This window comes from Micropterus dolomieu, linkage group LG23 (assembly GCF_021292245.1).
Source record: "Micropterus dolomieu isolate WLL.071019.BEF.003 ecotype Adirondacks linkage group LG23, ASM2129224v1, whole genome shotgun sequence".
NCBI lineage: Eukaryota > Metazoa > Chordata > Actinopteri > Centrarchiformes > Centrarchidae > Micropterus > Micropterus dolomieu.
In genome coordinates this window covers 422,414-443,050 of record NC_060172.1, presented here as the reverse complement: position 1 = coordinate 443,050, position 20,637 = coordinate 422,414, and the positions used below count along the sequence as shown (strand labels likewise).

Below are 20,637 nucleotides of genomic sequence, written 5' to 3'. Positions count from 1 at the left end.
TAATCTCATTAAATACTCCTTTCTTTATATAGTTGAATGTGCTGACAACAAAATCACACAAAAAATTATCAATGGAAATCAAATTTATCAACCCATGGAGGTCTGGATTTGGAGTCAAACTCAAAATCAAAGTGGAAAACCACACTACAATCCGATCCAACTTTGATGTAATGTCCTTGAAACAAGTCAAAATGAGGCTCAGTAGTGTGTGTGGCCTCCACGTGCCTGTATGACCTCCCTACAACTCCTGGGCATGCTCCTGATGAGGTGGCTGATGGTCTCCTGAGGGATCTCCTCCCAGACCTGGACTAAAGCATCCGCCAACTCCTGGACAGTCTGTGGTGCAACAGACTGTCCAGGTTGGTGGATGGAGCGAGACATGATGTCCCAGATGTGCTCAATTGGATTCAGGTCTGGGGAACTGGCGGGCCAGTCCATAGCATCAATGCCTTCCTGCTGCAATAGTCAGGCTTTAGACTGGCTCATCGTTTGTGCAGCGCTTGTAAATCTGTCCAAGGCTCTTTATACAAATTATGACACTGAAATATGCTGATTTGGATTTGGTCAGACTGTTGTTGTAGATGGTTTCAAATCAAGTATATAGTAGTTGATTTCACACTAGGATCGATATTAGTCGCCTTGCTTTTTTTGTTTATTTGTGTATATGTATTTTTATGCCTTAATTAGTAAATCAACAGTTATGGCGATGCCAGGGAATTAGGGGTGACAGGGATGAGAAATTACATGCAACAAATGTCCCAGACTCAATCTTGGGACATTAAGGTCAGTACTTTAAACCTTAGACCACCAGGAAGCTCCAGGCTCTCTGCTTTTAGGCCCCATCGACACTACTGCGTTTTCGACTTAAAACGGAGACCTTTTGCTACATTTGCACCTCCCGTCCAGACTACAAGGCGAAAACGAAGACCTAAAACAGAAGTTTGGAAACGCTGCCGACCCCGTTTTGTGTTTAAAAACTCCGGAGGGCGTTTTAGTGAAGACCAGGGCCAAAACGGAGGACTTCAGAAACGATGACGCAGACGCTCACACTCAGTTCTCTGATTGGGTCTTATAAGTCATGCAAAGCAGAAACACGATGCTGCTGACCAGAGTTTTAGTTTTGGTATTTTTATTAAAATATTCAGTACTGTGCAAATAACACTTAGGCCTATCTGCCTACATTTGTAGGTTACCGTTTTCCGCCGCCACAGCCGCTTTTAACGCCGGTGTTACATTCAGTCCCGGGTCGTTATTGGTGCATGCAAAAAAAAATCTGATTCTTGGTCTGCATTTCTTTATGCTTTCGCCAAATCTTCTAGACGGGGATCACCTCTGATCCGCAGCTAAAACGCTGATGTGGACAGAGATCGTATTTGTTTTAATTCTCCGTTTGTAAACTAAAACGAAGTAGTGTGGATGGTGCCTTACTCTGTACATAAATATTTCCTTTCCATTTGAGCACTGCAATGTTGATATTTATGCTGATGATACCATCCTGCATGTTATCGGCTATACAACAAACCAGGCTTTCTGCAGGTTACAATCAGATTTTGGTGACATCCAGACCCCTAAATTAATTAACTATTAACTTAAGATTGTGAGCTTGTTCTAAACTCCAGAAAGTCCAAATGAAGGCTATACATTCTGCAGGATCACGGAACTTCAATCCATGTTGTCAATGGAAATCTAAAAGGGACAGTACAGAATTATAAGTACTTAGAGAACTTAGTTAGTTAGCAGATTGTCCTTACATGAAACACCTCACTCAAAAAACAAAAATTCAAATTGGATTCTTCTATCCGAACAGAGATGGTTTCTCCATTCAAAACAGAAACATTTACAATATACATATTATCTACAGACTAGATTACAGAGATATCACATATGCTCATTCAGCTGCATTGGATGACATTTACCACAGTGCCATTTAATTCTTACTCAGGACAACTGACATTCACCACTATGAATTAAGTGAATAGATCATCAATGGCATCTAGAAGACATCAGTATCATTGTGTTATCATGACACCGGATCACAGAATAGATTTCACATAAGTTCCACATAGCAGCACTGAACTGGTGAGGACTGATTTCTAGTAACATGCACCTCATTCCTCTGAGGGACTTTCGAGAGTTTTACTTACTTGCTGACATTTTCAATGATAATAATTAAATGTGAAAGTTTTAATTAGTGTTTCTTGTGAATGTTTTGTTTATTACTATTGTCTTGAACAGTGTATAACCACATTAATCTCACATTAGGGATGAAACGGTGTGACCAAAATTATCACGGTTATCAGCATTATCACGGTATTGTAAAAATGTGCTAAAAAAGATTAAAATGTACTGATACACATACTGAAACCATTTCAACAAGTTTTATATTGAAAACTGCAAATACAATTGCCATTTGTTTGCATAAAAAATAAAATAACAGCAAATAGCTTTTCTAAACATATGAAAATCATCTAAGTGTGCATTATCAAGATTTTATATTATATAGGTAATACATTGACCCCGTGGACAATTACATGAAAACAAATAAGTCTTTAGAAGACAGTGATAGTAACTGCAATGAGCCCCAAAACTGACATAATACAGAGGAGTCTGTAGCGTTTCTAGATATGCTGGTTGGTTGACTAAACTGCATAACGTGTTCTCATGTGCAGTGGACGAATAGACTCTGCCGACACACAGCAGCAGAACAACGTGTAGCGTTTTTACAAGAGCAGCTAACACTGAGAGCTTCAGTTTACACGCTGTTAGCAAGTCAGAGAGACAAACCAAAGCTAAAAATTAACTCACCCTGCGTTCACTATAAGGTTATTTTTTTCAATCAAGTTTCCCTCAGCACTCTCATAAAAACTAAAATACGACCAGACTTCAGAGTGACTGAAAAATCTCTGCAGCCTGTCTTCCGCCGTGCTGTCATTAATGCATTCTGCGCATGCGCGCCTGCTTCTGGGGGGACGCTGGACAGTGTTTGCCGTGAGATTATAATAGCGCGCTTAACCATACCCGGTTATCATGGTAATTAAAATGTGTACGGTAATAATAACCGTCGGGAATTTTACCATGGTTTACCGTTAAACAGGTAATCGTTTCATCACTATCTCACATCAGAAGAACAGATGCATTATACCAGATTTTAGCTACTGGCTAATTTCCATCTGCAGTCTCTGGGCAGATCAACACCAACACTAATACAATTAAAACAATTATTACAAATACAAGTTCAAAATACATTAAATGCTAAAATCAGTAATAGATCTAAGGCCCTGTCCTCACGAACACAGGTATTTTCATAACCGGGACTTATTTTTATGCGCATCAGCCGTTTGTCCACACGGAAACGCAGTATCAGGTGACTGAAACCAAACATTTTTGAAAACCTCTGGCAGGGTGAGGATTTGCTCTTGACAGCGCTTGATAACGTGTGTTTGCGTTTTCATGTGTTTTTTTTTCAACGAAGGAGGAAAAACTCTGGTTATAAAAATACCCGTGTCCATGTGGACTAGGCCTAAATATACATAAAAATATCAGCCATTGCACCCTACACTATGCAATATTTCTAAATAACTATCATTAAGGTGTCTTATAAAATACAGACAGTGTGTCTGTGTAACTTTCATATAGACACGGCTGGTTTCTTAAGATACTTTTTTTTTTTTTTTTTTTTAATCTATACATGTTTTCAAACATGTGATGATGTGTGACTGAATTGTCTTGTTGTGTATGTGGATGTTGTTCCTGAATACATAAAGCTTAACAAACTAATGACTGAGAGCCACTCACCTGTCACAAATGGTCTGACAACCGGTCATCTGTCTCCTAAAAAGAAATTAAGTTGGAAAGGAAGCTTTTAATTCAAATAATAATACTAAAACAACCTTCCTTTTCAAACTTTTTGTTGCATTTTTAACCTACAGTGTTAAGGTGACATTTTAGGGATCACATTATATATATTTTCTTTACACTTTACGTTCTCCTCCTCTTCCAGTCTCTGGTGGTTTGAGGGAGACGTTTAAAACTTGTGTCTTTTATTTTCTCACCTTCAAACTACTGATGCTGTGAGGCAAATAAATGCTTTTTAAAGAACTGAGCTGACAGAACAAGAGACAAGGAGAAACCAGAGGACAGCGTGAGCTAACAATAAGGTCGAGCTAATGATACTGAAAATAAATCAAACAGGATAAACACATCACGACTCGTCTTTGATTGTAGCTAAATAGAAAAGAAGCCTTGTCACCTGACAGGTAAACAGATACGTGATTGGAGGACAAGTAACTGCATGTTTGATTTAATTAGCTTTAATGCTAAACAGGACAGTGATGAATTATTCATGAGTCCTCAGACTCACAGTGACTTGAGTACACTCAAGTGTATTTATATACTGCTTTAACTTTCTAAAGCAGATACCACAAAGTGATTTACAAAAATAATTAAGATGCATAATAAGTAGAAATAAAAATAGACTAACACAATTGAAGAACCACAACAAGACAGAAAAAAGACATGGAAACATTAAAAAAACTAAGTAATTGTTATAAAGTCCTTAGTTTCTTAAGACCCATAATGTTATTGAATGACTGAACTAAAGATACCAGATTATGCATTTATCAAACAACTGTTCATTTTAGGAAATGCTGTGTGAAGTGCAAATTATACACTGCTCAAAAAAATAAAGGGAACACTAAAATAACACATCCTAGATCTGAAGGAATGAAATAATCTCATTAAATACTCCTTTCTTTACATAGTTGAATGTGCTGACAACAAAATCACACAAAAATTATCAATGGAATTCAAATTTATCAACCCATGGAGGTCTGGATTTGGAGTCACACTCAAAATCAAAGTGGAAAACCACACTACAGGCCGATCCAACTTTGATGTAATGTCCTTAAAACAAGTCAAAATGAGGCTCAGTAGTGTGTGTGGCCTCCACATGCCTGTATGACCTCCCTACAACGCCTGGGCATGCTCCTGATGAGGTGGCTGATGGTCTCCTGAGGGATCTCCTCCCAGACAACTCCTAGACAGTCTGTGGTGCAACGTGGCGTTGGTGGATGGAGCGAGACATGATGTCCCAGATGTGCTCAATTGGATTCAGGTCTGGGGAACGGGCGGGCCGGTCCATAGCATCAATGTCTTCCTCTTGCAGGAACTGCTGACACACTCCAGCCACATGAGGTCTAGCATTGTCTTGCATTAGGAGGAACCCAGGGCCAACCGCACCAGCATATGGTCTCACAAGGGGTCTGAGGATCTCATCTCGGTACCTAATGGCAGTCAGGCTACCTCTGGCGAGCACATGGAGGGCTGTGCGGCCCCCCAAAGAAATGCCACCCCACACCATTACTGACCCACCGCCAAACCGGTCATGCTGGAGGATGTTGCAGGCAGCAGAACGTTCTCCACAGCGTCTCCAGACTCTGTCACGTCTGTCACATGCGCTCAGTGTGAACCTGCTTTCATCTGTGAAGAGCACAGGGCGCCAGTGGCGAATTTGCCAATCTCTGGCAAATGCCAAACGTCCTGCAAGGTGTTGGGCTGTAAGCACAACCCCCACCTGTGGACGTCGGGCCCTCATGAAGTCTGTTTCTGACTGTTTGAGCAGACACATTTGTGGCTTGCTGGAGGTCATTTTGCAGGGCTCTGGCAGTGCTCCTCCTTGCACAAAGGCAGAGGTAGCGGTCCTGCTGCTGGGTTGTTGCCCTCCTACGGCCTCCTCCACGTCTCTTGATGTACCGGCCTGTCTCCTGGTAGCGCCTCCATGCTCTGGACACTACGCTGACAGACACAGCAAACCTTCTTGCCACAGCTCGCATTGATGTGCCATCCTGGATGAGCTGCACTACCTGAGCCACTCGTGTTGGTTGTAGACTCCGTCTCATGGAGTGGTCTGTGGTCACCACCTGCAGAACCACTCCTTTATTGGGGGTGTCTTGCTAATTGCCTATAATTTCCACCTGTTGTCTATTCCATTTGCACAACAGCATGTGAAATTGATTCAATCAGTGTTGCTTCCTAAGTGGACAGTTTGATTTCACAGGAGTGTGATTGACTTGGAGTTACATTGTGTTGTTTAAGTGTTCCCCTTTTTTTTTGAGCAGTGTATTTTCCATGCCTGCACAGCCGCTAGGGTCTGCGTGATGTGAATTTCGTCACCTAGGGACTTCTTGGGGATGTTGTACGACTGCAAAGGCTGTATGCAGTGACTGCACTCACAGACACCTAGTGTATTTTTTAGCTGTCTGTGTCATACACAGTGGGGAGAACAAGTATTTGATACGCTGCTGATTTTGCAGGTTTTTCCTACTTACAAAGCATGTAGAGGTCTATAATTTTTTATCATTGGTACACTTCAACTGTGAGAGACGGAATCTAAAATCCAGAAAATCACATTGTATGATTTTTAAAGAATTGCATTTTATTGCATGACATAAGTATTTGATACATCAGAAAAGCAGAACTTAATATCTGGTACAGAAACCTTTGTTTGCAATTACAGAGATCATACGTTTCCTGTAGTTCTTCACCAGGTTTGCACACTGCAGCAGGGATTTTGGCCCACTCCTCCATACAGACCTCCTCCAGATCCTTCAGGTTTTGGGGCTGTCGCTGGGCAATACGGACTTTCAGCTCCCTTCAAAGATTTTCTATTGGGTTCAGGTCTGGAGACTGGCTAGGCCACTCCAGGACCTTGAGATACTTCTTACGGAGGCACTCCTTAGTTGCCCTGGCTGTGTGTTTCAGGTCGTTGTCATGCTGGAAGACCCAGCCATGACCCATCTTCAATGCTCTTACTGAAGGAAGGAGGTTGTTGGCCGAGATCTCGCGATACATGGCCCCATCCATCCTCCCCTCAATACGGTGCAGTCGCCCTGTCCCCTATTATTCTTTACACTTGTTAAAGCACTTTGTAACTTGTTTTTGAAAAGTGCTCTACAAATAAGGATTATTATTATTATTATTCTTATTATTAGCAGAAAAGCATCCCCAAAGAATGAGGTTTCCACCTCCATGCTTCACGTTAGGGATGGTGTTCTTGGGGTTGTACTCATCCTTCTTCTTCCTCCAAACACGGCGAGTGGAGTTTAGACCATAAAGCTCTATTTTTGTCTCATCAGACCACATGACCTTCTCCCATTCCTCCTCTGGATCATCCAGATGGTCATTGGCAAACTTCAGACGGGCCTGGACATGCCCTGGCTTGAGCAGGGGGACTTTGCGTGCACTGCAGGATTTTAATCCATGACGGCATAGTGTGTCACTAATGGTTTTCTTTGAGACGGTCCCAGCTCTCTTCAGGTCATTGACCAGGTCCTGCTGTGTAGTTCTGGGCTGATCCCTCACCCTCCTCATGATCATTGATGCCCCACAAGGTGAGATCTTGCATGGAGCCCCAGACTGAGGGAGATTGACTGTCATCTTGAACTTCTTCCATTTTCCTATAATTGCGCCAACAGTTGTTGCCTTCTCACCAAGCTGCTTACCTATTGTTCTGCAGCCCATCCCAGCCTTGTGCAGATCTACAATTTTATCCCCGATGTCCTTGCACAGCTCTCTGGTTTTGGCCATTGTGGAGAGGTTGGAGTCTGTTTGATTGAGTGTGTGGACAGGTGTCTTTTATACAGGTAACGAGTTCAAACAGGTGCAGTTAATACAGGTAATGAGTGCAGAACAGGAAGGCTTCTTATAGAAGAACTAACAGGTCTGTGAGAGGTGGAATTCTTACTGGTTGGTAGGTGATCAAATACTTCACGCAATAAAATGCAAATTAATTATTTAAAAATCATACAATGTGATTTTATGGATTTTTGTTTCAGATTCCGTCTCTCACAGTTGAAGTGTACCTATGATAAAAATTACAGACCTACATGCTTTGTAAGTAGGAAAGCCTGCAAAATCATTAGTATCAAATACTTGTTCTCCCCACTGTATGTTTGGCGAGATGGATACACTTCTGTTTTAATTAATACAGCTGTGTGCAACAGCATGTTTCACAACAACCTGAAGAATTGTTTCATTTTTGTTAATCCTCCTTTGGACAGACAGCCCCATAGCCAATTTGTGGAACTTAACCACATAACTTAATATGGATCATGACTGGGATTATTTTAAACTTTAGAGTTTAGAAAGAGAGAAACTTTAAAATACTGGTCTTAATAAAGATTTGCTGTCATTTTATTGGATTATTGTCATATTTTTTTTGTTGAGCTCATCTAGGGACATTGTAGCATGCGTCCATGCTATAATCTTGTCCCTATTAAGACTTTTGACTGACAGACAAGAGAAATGGCATAGCCTACTATGCACTGGACCCTGACCATGCCTTCTTTCATGGCTTGCATTCTGTACAGTGCAGTGAGTTAACTATAAAGTACAATGAAGTGTGAGGGACAGGCACAACAACATAATTGTCTTTGGCATCTCTATGTTCAAAGTAATGAAAAACAGACTGTGCTTCAATTGTTCAACAAGTTGTCAAAGTAGGCACGGGAAGGCCAAAATATTCAGATGCTGCATTCCACTAACACTCAGTAAACGGGATAAAACCAGCAACTATCGAATTTTTATGCCTGTCAGGTTGGGCCATTATCAGGTTAATATCCTTGAATTAGAGGTACTGATTAGTATATTTTTAAACCTTAAGTTTTGATTTTGAGACACTTGAAAGGAAAATTATAAATGGCATCAAAGTGCTTTTTAATGGCGGAAGAAGAGGGACAGAGAGGTTTTCCTTGTTGATGTATCAACACACTCAAGCTGCCTTTCTCTTTACCTACAATGTGTGAGTGTGTGTTTGTGTTTTCAGCTGGCTTTTGTCTTTGATGAATAAACCATTAAGTCTGAGCACACACACACACACACACACACAGTCGTCTAAAATAACAGGCTACATTTCGATCAAATATTAATAAACACATTCTGCTGTCCATGCTGCTCTTACTGTGTGTGTGTGTGTAATTAAGTTCCACTCTTGTCAATCAGGTTGATATAAATATCAGATTAAATACTTTGTTGCTAGGCAGCGGTATTGATCCATGGTTGCCCGCGGCGACAGATGGCTGCAGGGATTGGTTAATGGGTCTTTTTCTGGCTTATTGTGTTACAGTGACCCCTACCATACACACACACAAACAATCACACGCACACACTCCTCCACAATTCCTTAATGGACGAATTAATTGCTCATTGTTTGCAGTCTGTAATTAAAATCCACTTTAATTAAAACGCGAATTTGATCAAAATTAATCTGAGGGTTTTTAATGGAACAAAGGAGAAGGTCTCACTTTAAAGACTCTTTTATTAGTGTCATTAGTACTCACATACAGTACCTATTCTGATTAAAATGAGGCTGTGTGTGTGTGATTTAACAGCATCCACTGGTCACTAACAAAAAGCAAACAAAAACACAATGTAAAAATACTCCTTTAAAATTGTATTTACAATAATATTTTCAGCAAAATATACTTCATTATCAAATAAAAAGTACTCATTATGCGCACAACACTGGCAAACTTATTATGTATTTTTATATATATATATATATATATATATATTTGATTAGATATTAGATATGTTTGACTGATGCATTAATGTGTAATCAGAATTGTATTGTTGTTAGCTAAGTCCAACTATTAACTAAATTAATTATTCAGTATGTTTTGTATTTAAAATACGAAAGTAACCAGCCACTATCAAATAGCTGTCAAATAAAATAGTGGAGAAAAAATGTATTATTTCCTTCTTAAATGTTGTGAAGTACCAGTGTAAAGTTGCATACTCAAGTAAATCTACTTTTTTAGGTTGCAGATTTTTATGTTCATACGTATGTAACTCAGTTCTCTTTCAGTGTGAACTATTTGTTAACTATTTGAACTATATTGGATGAAATCTGTTTGTGTGAAGCCATTCACGTCACGATCCCACCAGTCTTGGCTGCAACTCGGCATCCACACACGGCTTTGTACAGAAGTAGCAGCCATTGTTCCACAAAAAGCCATAACAAAAATTGTGGCTCTCTTTCTTCTCATTCTTGTTACCATTTGGTCATGAATTCCAACTTAAAAATTAAACCGTAAACGCTGACTTCAGTGGCCTCCATTTTTACTTCTATACGACATTGTGCTGTCTTTGTTATTGTTCCTATGCAGGTCAGTTCAGGACCGTGTTTAGTTCACATTGCAATCCTAAATTGGCATTACTGTGGCTGAACAGATGAATATTAGATGCTGAGAGTGCATCTGCAGCTGGTGTGCTGCTTTGGCCACACTAAGTTAAGAATCCACACAATAATATCCAACTCTAACATTGTATGTTGTATCATAACAGATACTCTGGGAATGACAAAAAGATGGTTGTTTTAGCAGTAACATCCCTTCAGTACGAAGAACATTCCAAAATACTAAAGGATACAGCAGTTACACAGAGTTGTCATGGATCAGTGAGGCTGTCTGAAGCACAGAAGCTTTACAGCCAGTTATATTCAAGCTTCATTTAACTGTGCGCTCTAATAACACCTACAGGTTAAAGATTTTGCGGTAATGCGGACATTACTGACATATTCGGACATTGTTCTCCTGCTGAATCCAATTAGGACTCCTATATCGCTACACACTAAGAAACCCTGTGTTTGAATTACCCAAGTCAGGTCAAAATACCATTGTATGGTTTTCTTTTAATTGTGATGCTTATAAAGACAAAGAGCACTGAACCCACTTGAGTCCAACCTAAAATTTACTGTCACAGCTGGGAAGCAGTACAGTATAGTCTATAATACAGTCTGCACTAGGGTACATATTACACTTTTATAATTTTGGTATCCTGGTCTTTATATCCTTTCCTTTTATCCTTGATACAGGCCTTTCATTCAGTTCTATATATAAATCCTCATATCCTTATTTAGTCATGTTCCGTAGACTGAAATAAGGAGCCTCTGGTAAAATATGCAGAGGGATTTATGGAGGTGAGGGTACAAAAACAGTCATACTGTAAGAACCACAAGGATACCAAAGTACCAATGGTAGTAAATGTGTCATGCATATACAATACAATATATGCATCACCATCAACTCAATACAGGGTGAACTTTAACTGGGTTAGTGAGGGACAGAGGATGTTGTATGCTTTTAAAATTTTAAATGGGTTGGCACCTTCTTATTTATCAGAACTTTTACATGTACACACTCTGGTCAAAGCACTGAGGTCATCCAATCAGATGCTCCTCGATGTCCCCAGATTCAGGTTAAAAACTAAAGGTGACCGAGCCTTCTCAGTAGCTGCTCCTAATCTTTGGAATACTTTACCTGTTCAAATAAGAAATGCCAAAACTCCTGACACTTTCAAATCCTTGCTAAAGACCTTTCTTTATTCATTGGCCTTCAAACAGAGTTAAGTATTGACATTTATTATATTTTTTATTTTTTCTACTGTTGTCATGTATATTTGTTGTCTATTGTGGAAAGTACAATGAAAATGAAAAATGAAATTGACTTGACTTGAACTCTACCCAGTACCCAGTTGGAAAACCATCCAAGACAAGGGGCTGTTGGACTGAGTGTTATGGTTATTTTTTTACTACTATTACTATTGGGTTATTTACTACTCTAACTCATTTTAAACTTACTTGTCACCATTTGTTACTGATTTTCAATAATAGTTGTATCCTTTGCAGTTTTGAATGTCACATCGTTTCGTACTACTGACATTTGTGACAGTTTTGAGGTAAAACTTGAGTTTGTTGTAGAGCTACATGAATTAGTCAATTAATCAATTAGATTTCAACTTTTCAATTAATTGTCAATTATTTTGATAATTGATTAATTCCTTTTTTCTATTTCAGCTTCTCAAATATGAATATTTTCTGTTTTCTTTACTCCTCTAGGCATTTGTGGACATCACCTTGGGCTTTGGGAAACACTATCGCCATTTTTCACAATTTTCTAGACCTCACAACTAATCAATAAGAAAAGAATTGACAGATTCATCAATAATAAAAGTGATCATCAGCTGCAGCCCTAGCAGCCCTAGTGTGTCATAGTTGTTATTATTATAGTCATAGTTATTATTATAGTTTTAATGAAATTATTACAGAATTCAGAAATGGCTAAATTAAAAAAAATAATTATAGTTAAACCTTGAAAGGGAAAGGAAAACACAAAGGTTAACAAGGAAAGGTGGCAACATTTGCATCAGAAAAAGTATTTGTGGCTGATTTACAACTCAAAATTAAATGTTAATTTGATTATGCACTTTCTCTGATTCAGCTAAAATGAGACCTCAGCCTTTATTATTCAACATTTGGGCTATAACACATCAATTACATTGGCACTACAACACACTTTCATTTTCTTTGGGTCTATTTTTGCCCAGGTCCAGTTGCTGTTTGTGTGGAAGTTTTTGTCTGTATTCTGCAGAGCTGAGTTACTCCCACATCATTCTGTCTGTCTTGCTGTTATTAAAAACCACTTATCTCCTTAATGAAGAGAAAAGAAAAACAGCTGTGTATTAGCCCAGCGGTGATGCAATTTTGAGATAATCAACTGGTTTTTAAAAGCGTTTATGAGTCTGATAGGTTGGGGAATTCAATCAAGCAGTAAAGGAGCCTTTATGTATATTTCAACTGATCTGAAAATGTAAAAATCACCAAACTAACCATCATATGCACTTTTCACCGGACAGCAAATTTAAACTCCCTCCCCTCTGAAAAAGACAATGACCCTCAGCCACTTCCACTTGACTGATGTTGGCTGCCGGCTGCAGCTATTACACTCTCACTTTCTGCCTCTCCCTCTCTCTCTATATATATAACGCAGTCAGTGTCACTCACTCCATTTCCAGCTGACTGATGTTGAATGATCATCACTGACCATCACTCTCTTTCTCTAATGTCTCTCTATCTGATAACTGAGGCAATAAAACTCAATCCAATTCCACCAGCCATTACTGACATCACTCTCTCTCTCTGTAGTTTACAGTGGCAGGTGCCATTGACGGTCGCTGTGGGAAATGCATCCATGGTTTGTTCAGAGAGTCTCATCTGGATCAACAACAAGACAGGTACAGTACTGCCAGGATGCTTTAAGTACTAAAACTAGATATTACTGCAGTGTAGTACTCTGAGATTTGATATAATTAATTGAAAATCTCCATAAAGGTTCATTTTAACATCATGACTTAATTATCTTGTTTCACTTGAGATATCAAGCCGTTATCTTGGGATTATGTTAACTAAGCAAACTGTCTCATGATCACAAATTAATTATCTCATTGTCTCAAGATATGTGATTTGTATTTAATGGACTAAAAAATTAAAACTCACAGGTATATATTCCTTTGATGAAAGGCCCCACTTTGTTCATCAAGCCTTTGGATCTGTTTATGGACAGTAAAGCTCATTATACGTTTTATCTTTTTTTCCTTCAATATAATTCTCTGTCTTTTTTGGTGGAAAGGGCTTTCTCAGATTTTGGAGAATACATAGTATAAATAAGAATAAAGCTCATTCTGCCTCTGTACTTGGAGCATAAAACTCTCTGATTATGTTTATAGAATATAAAGACAATTATAGTTCTGTTTATGGAACTTAAAACTCATTCACTCACTTATGTTTTTGTGAAATAAAGCTGGTTCTGCTTTGGTTTATAGAGAACAGAACTGTAAATGGGCAACAGCTGTTGACATCAGAGTTTGGGTTCTGGTACAATTTCACCTACTTGCAAAGTGCATGGTGGAGGGAGGCAGTCTCGAAGTTCAAGACTTCAAGACAGTTTAATATCAAGCAGGAACCTGAGGAAGTGGGCCAGACCTGGGTCAGCAGCTATTTTCCTTGTTTTCCTCAGCTGGCTGTTATACAAAGTCTGAAAGATCCCACAAGCTGTTCTACTTAAGCATACAACCTAATGTTACAACCTTTCTTGTTTCTCTTTGAGAGGCTGTGATGTCACTATAATCAACACAAACTTTGATTTTCAACATGATGACGGTGCATATCTTGCAGTGTATATTTAGTTGTTTTACTGTGAACATTCTCTGCTTCAATCCAATTTGTCCAACTTAGTAAAAATGCCAGTCAGTTGAGTGTTTTTATCAAGTTGAAATAAGTGCATCATAGTATGCAGCTTTACTGTTTTGTTTACAAATTCCATATTATTAATTTTAAGTTATTGGTCATCTCACTGCAGAGTTGGTCATGTGGAGTACGACAAACAATACTTTGTTCTAAGACTAGACATCACAGTATCTGTTAAATTTTGAATAAGGTAGACAAACAAGGCAAGTTCAATATATATGAACTTTCAGAAAAATCCAGGTACCCAGTTCTGACTTGGTTGTTGACATTAAGGGCATTTACAAGTTGGTAACTCCCACATGACATGAATGAGATGTAATGGGTATCTAAATAGTAAAACCAATAGTCATCACAAACAATCCTGCCCTTTTCCCGTCCTATCACATCAAACTGTCTTTCTCCACATACAATAACTTAAGTATAACTATTTGATTACACTTAAGACTGATCCCTCAACTTCCAGGTTCAAAAGATTATACAACACATTAAGAAAGTAATGACAAAATTCCATTCAATTTTTTATAATACTGCAAGGACGCCAACAGGACAGTCATCTGCATATCTGTTGACCTTCAACAAATATATCCTGGCGTTTTGTTGTTTACCTTTTCGTTTGAACCACTGCTGTTTTTTTTATCAGGGAGAGCCTGTTGACTCTCTTGCCTGTTGTATTTTGTCTCAGAAACCCACAGGGCTGGTCAGATGGATGACAAAACCTGGTTGCTAGGCAACATCAACCAGACAGGCTACTTTCGTGTGAACTATGACCTTCAGAACTGGAAACTGCTGATTCAACAGCTCCACACCAATCCTCAAGTATGCCTCTGTCTGTTACTGAATGTATTTCTGACTTCCTGTCTGTCTGTTTGTATGGTAGTCTCTGTTTCTATTTAACCCCGTCTCTGTTTTCTTCTGTCTGTCTCACTCTTTTCCTTTGTCTCTCAGATCATCTCCGTTGGAAACAGGGCGGGACTTATCGATGATGCCTTCAACCTGGCCAGGTGAGTCATCTTTTAACCAGAATGAAATGTTGGTTTAGTCTGATTTACAATCCTCTTTTCAAAGAATTGTTATTGGCTTTTCACACATACACACAATGAAACGGACAGTTCCTTATAACAGAATAAAGTGGTGGACAGGGATCTCTCTTTCCTGTTCTCTCACTCTCTTTGTGAGAGGCTCATCTGTCACTCTGCCTGTAAGAAGTCTGCACACACAGAGGGAGAATGTAGCCAGTCTGATCCATTGTTTCTGCCTGTTTCTGTTTGTTTTTAATTGCTTCGCAATAAGGAGTGTCTCTTTGTTGGGCAGGGTTGGTAATGTGTCTGCCTCCCTCAGATATGTCTGTTTTGATGGAGTGAATGTTTGTTGGACAGATATATTTCAGAGTTGTCATCATCTGTTTAGCAAACAAAATAAAGGAGGTGCTTTTGTGCTGCTGGCTCTAGTTTGACAGAGTCAGCTGTCTATACAGAGCTTTATATGAGTTCAGCTAAGACCTATGGATTTTCATACAAAAATTTCCATTCACACACACAAGGCGTTGGAATGAAGCTTTGCCAGAGGTTGATTCCTCCACCATCCACAACCACCAGATAAGCGCAGCTCGGTGGCTCAAGGATTAACATAGTTGTCTTGCAGCCGAGGGTTTTCCTGAGCTTCTGTTTGCACATTCTCCTTTGCATTATTTTGTTCAGGTCCCACCAATAGATGTGCATGTTTAGCAAATCTGCTATTGTTATTACAACCGCCAAGGTAGTCGTCAACCTGTGTGTTGTTCTCATATTTATGTCCATTGTGATTATTTATTTATTCAACATGTTCAGTTTAGAGATTTAGAAAATGCAGACCCCAGCAAGAACAGCATTGATAGAGGCAAGGAGCGTGAGCCTCCTGCAGATTTCGGGTAAACTTCAGTTTAACTGAAACCAATGCGTTTTTGACTCTGATTAGTGGAAGTTGATGAAAACTACACAGATAGGGTGTTTCCCTGGAGCTTTCCTTCAGTGGCTCCTGCAGTGGTCCCCGGACCATGAACCTTTTTATAAATTCTCAACTTTACCTGCATTTCACTGGGAGGAACTAAGTTTGGATTCTGTAACAAAGCTCTGGCTGCCTGCTTCAGGGGTAGTACAATTGAGGTGGAGTTTACAGGGCTGAAAAAACTACAACTTGTATACTGTTTCATTCACAAAAGAAAGAAGCACTGGGTGCCATTGGTATGTATGAGAAGCCGCCTAGGCCAAAATTGAACACTTAGATCGCACATACATACATACATGCTTGCTTGCACATACATACATACTGTCATTTGTAAGTATGTATGCGCGAGGTGAGTATTTATGTATGCATAAGGTTAGTATGTTTATATGTGCAAGGTATGTATTCATACTCTTAACTCACACATACATACATACATACTGAAATCGCACATATACAAACTCAGTTTGCGCATATATACATACTTAACCTGGCGCATATATACATACTCACCTTGCACATACATACATACTTTACCTTTCGCATACATACATACTTACAAATGACAGTATGTATGTATGTGCAAGTGAACTATGTGAATAAGACCACACTGACAAATACCAGAATTTCCCTTTAGGCAAGGCAGTGTTCCCAGAGCTGCCTGGAATTACACTGTGGCTGTAGATTGGTCATTTTTTCTGTGAGATGACCATCCATGTTTTTGCATTCTGAGTAGACTACCAACATAAGAACAATGTGAAAAGTAATTGAAAAACAACCTGGGCCAGACAGAAACTCAGATGAATGAGTGAACAGTGAGGCTGCAGCCACGAAGAGAGAGAGTGAGAGAGAGAGAGAGAGAGGTAGAGGAGTGTGTCATTTATCATAGTGATGTTTTCAGCCTGAAGCTTTTTGAACGCTGTAACCAAAATCTACTCTGACACCAACCTTATAACTCAATCTACCCCCTCCTCTCTTTCTTTTTTTCGGTACCTCTCTCTCTCAGCCATCTGTCTACTGTCATGTTGAATGAGCAACAGCTAGAGACAACTGCTCTGACATCCTCTGTTCGTGTGTGTGTGTGTGTGTGTGTGTGTTGATGACTTAAGAGCTCAGCGGGAGGTTTCCATCTGTACAGAAAAAGAAACACAACTACAGATCCATTAGTATTCACCCTGACAGCAGAAGTGTTCTTGCTTCAGCCTACATCTGTCGCCATGGTAACATTGAACATCACTATGCCACATTAGAAGACAAAACGTAGTGCTTTTGTTTCTGATGTACGGGAGAAACTGTTGTGGTAAATTTGAGTGAAATAACCTTTCAAGGAACACAGAAACACTGGCGTCTTCTGGATTATTTAAAGCAGCGTTTCCCAAACCTCTCCTGGAGTAGCTATTGTCCTGCATGTTCTGCCCGTCCTCACCAGATAGCAGCCATATAGGTCGATTATTTGATACCCATATTTACGTTGTTTGTTTGGCAGAAGTCCGGCGACGTAGTATAAAGAGCGACGGTTAACTTAAGGAGAGTAAGGAGGGTGGTGGAGTGGATGGATGTGTCAAGTAAACTCAGGACTTTCAGGAAGAAAATCAAAGGTGACATGTTTTAAGTTAAATAACTCATTAAGTTAAATAACATTTTGTAGATAACTTGTGACATGTTGTAGTAATTTTAACCATTTGAACGCAAACCACAATCTTTTCCTCAACCTAATCAAGTAGTTTTGTTTCTTAAACCTAACCAAGCTACCACTGCTTCACAACGTTTACCATGTGTTAAAAGTGATGCAACTTAGGTCACATGACTTAGTAACGCCATTATGGTCGCTGGACTGGTACTCACCAACAATCTTACATGTTGTTGTAGGACAGTTGACAGTCGACCTATGAACACAGCTGATTTAAATGATCTCCTTGTTATAAAGCAGCTTCAGGAGTTAAGAACGAGTTGATCATTTGAATCAGCTGTGTTGGAGTGGTGAGCAATCTAAAACATGCAGGACAAGGGGTACAACAGGAGAGGTTTGGGAAGACCTGATTTAAAGGAACAGTAATCCCTTCTTGCTTGCAGTATTGGGTCTGGTGTCCACTTACATGATGTAACATCCAACTTGACAAATATCAAGTATCTTTGGCAACTATCAGGATATCCCTGACAAATTCAAACACACAGGAATATTTTTTTTATTAGAACTTGTGTCTTATATTTGTAGTTGGTTGGTTTTGTACATTTGTAAAAGATTGGTTTGTAAACTGTGATGGATGTTTATTTGGGGTAATAATTTCACTTTAGTTTTCTCCGGTAGCCAATATGATGAATCAGCATTAATTGATTTAAGATGGAATAAGATATTATAATATACTAGACATTATACACTGAGAGTTTAAACACATTGAGGTGCAATAATGGAGATTCCACGGTTAAATGAATGTAGAGAGGAAGGAAGAGGGTAGAAAATACAAGAGGAGTAAATCTGAAGCTGGATTTTTCTTTATATTTTTTAATCTCAAAATTATTTATTTTATGTTTGAGAGGTATACAATATGTATTGTATTTTTAGAGACATACAAATAAATATTGGGGAATTAAAGACATATACATTGTAGTGTTTTTATTCCTTTGGGCAGTTATTGTAATGAATCAATCGAGAAAATTAGACAGGTGTGGCATTTTTTTCCATTGTTTGACTGCTTGTGCTTCTTGCCCTGTCTGATTTCTTTTTAGCGATGAGGCAATGTTCCCAAATCTCAGCAATTAATTTGACAAGCACAATGTTAATATTATTAGTAAATGATGGCCAATACTACGAAAATCCGATCAAAGTTGTGATAACTCTCACTCCCCGGGGTCGGATAAAAAGATTGAGATCAGCACAGGAGGAGAAAACTGCTAGTCTTGCTCTTTCTACAGAACAAGTGACAAAATACAAAGACGTTATTTCAGCATTTTTGATTTGCCAATAATTTAATTGATCACAGTTTGAGAGATCTTTCATCTGAATTAATTTGAATAATGCAGATTCTTCTGCTGCCTACAGTTCGATTGGCTGAACCTTTAGCTATCCATCTGATTAGCAGCAGGAGTGTGTGTGTGTGTGTGTGTGTGTGTCATGTTTTTATATCCCAGTGGGGACTATAACCTGAATGCGCACTAACCGATGGGGACTCATGTCAAAAAATTCCCACAGGTAGAGACACTTTTTCATTGTTAAGACATGGCTTTATGGTTCAGGTTACAATTAGGGGTAGGGATAGGGTTAAGGTTAGAAATGTAGTTGTGATGGTTTAGGTTAGGGGCTAGGGAATGCATTATGTTAATGAGATGTCTCCACAGCGATAGAGGAACAAACGTCTTTGTGTGTGTGTGTAAAGCTAGTTTAGCAGTAATAAATGGCTGTGTCTCTATGAGTGTGCACTTAAACAGTGATGAATGTCGCCTCTCTTTGTGTGTGTGTGTGTGTGTGTGTGTGTGTGTGTGTGTGTGTGTGCGTGTGCGTGCGTGCGTGCGTGCGTGTGTGTGTGTGACCACAGCAGTCCCTCGTTAGCTCTCCACTGAGCCTTGCTAATGGCTAATGGACAAACAATTAACTGGCCCTTAACGAAGTTAACGAGTTAATGAGCTCGTTAAGATGACAACACTGGGAGAGACACACATGCGCATTCACACACGCAGACCGAGTGTAAACGAGAGGGAAAATTGAAAATCTATAGTGTATTCTCTTTCCTGCTTCACTGTGACTGGAATAACCTGACCAACAGTTCAAAGCCCTATTAGCGTCCCCTAGAGCTTTACCAGGAGTAGGAGTGAAAGTGTGAAGTTTGTCCAGAGGTCTGTGCTAGATGAAAGATTATGGAGTCATTAAAATCAAAAGGTTTTATCCCCCGAGGAGCAGGAATGTGGAGGTCTTCACTGGTCTATGGAAAACCTCCCCTAACACAAAGTGCATAAATTTATTGTCAAAGAGAATGTTGTCCAAAAAGAACATGAAAATTAGACCCGATCCTAAATGCAGTCGGCCTAAACTGAGAGTTACACTAACACTGGCAGCAGCCTGATGCTGCATCAGTTAACACTAGGGATGGGGATCGTTGATTTTTATTGATATTGATACCTTTATTGAGACTGCTTAATGATCCGATTCTTTATCGATACCACTATTGATACTTTACCATTATTTAGTGATGGTTATTTGGACCAGACCCAACGGGCATGAGGTAGGCCTGCACGGTATGAGGAAAATATTCAATGTGCGATAACGTTATATATTGAGATGACATAACACTTGCCATAAATAAACATATTGTACATATTAACTGCCTGGTTGTTTTTAATTTAATATTTTAAATACAGCTAAATGTTGTTTCTAGAGCAGCAAAGTAACTCAATAACTTTATCTGACATCACAAGTAGTGAGTGACGTTTAGAAAGAATACCATCAGTCTGTATCAGTCCCTCCTCCTCTCTCGCTGGCTGCAGGTAACGTTACCAGGTAGAACGAGGCTGGTTTGTCTCAGCCAGCAGCTGAGTTTTTAAGACTACAGACCAGTCTGTGCTCCAGACAGACAGCTTTCTAT

The 20,637-nt window shown here is 39.3% G+C and overlaps 1 protein-coding gene across 3 annotated transcripts in view; it reads left to right on the top strand.

Annotated features, from left to right (window-relative positions):
- trhde.2 (thyrotropin releasing hormone degrading enzyme, tandem duplicate 2) overlaps positions 1–20,637 on the top strand; it is a 252,123-nt gene that overhangs the window by 200,699 nt on the left and 30,787 nt on the right. For all 3 annotated transcript variants that reach the window (XM_046040346.1, XM_046040347.1, XM_046040345.1), the window contains 3 exons: positions 12,980–13,068; positions 14,763–14,896; positions 15,026–15,081. In XM_046040346.1, coding sequence (XP_045896302.1) covers positions 12,980–13,068; positions 14,763–14,896; positions 15,026–15,081 — 279 coding nt within the window. The remainder of the gene's footprint in view (positions 1–12,979; positions 13,069–14,762; positions 14,897–15,025; positions 15,082–20,637) is intronic.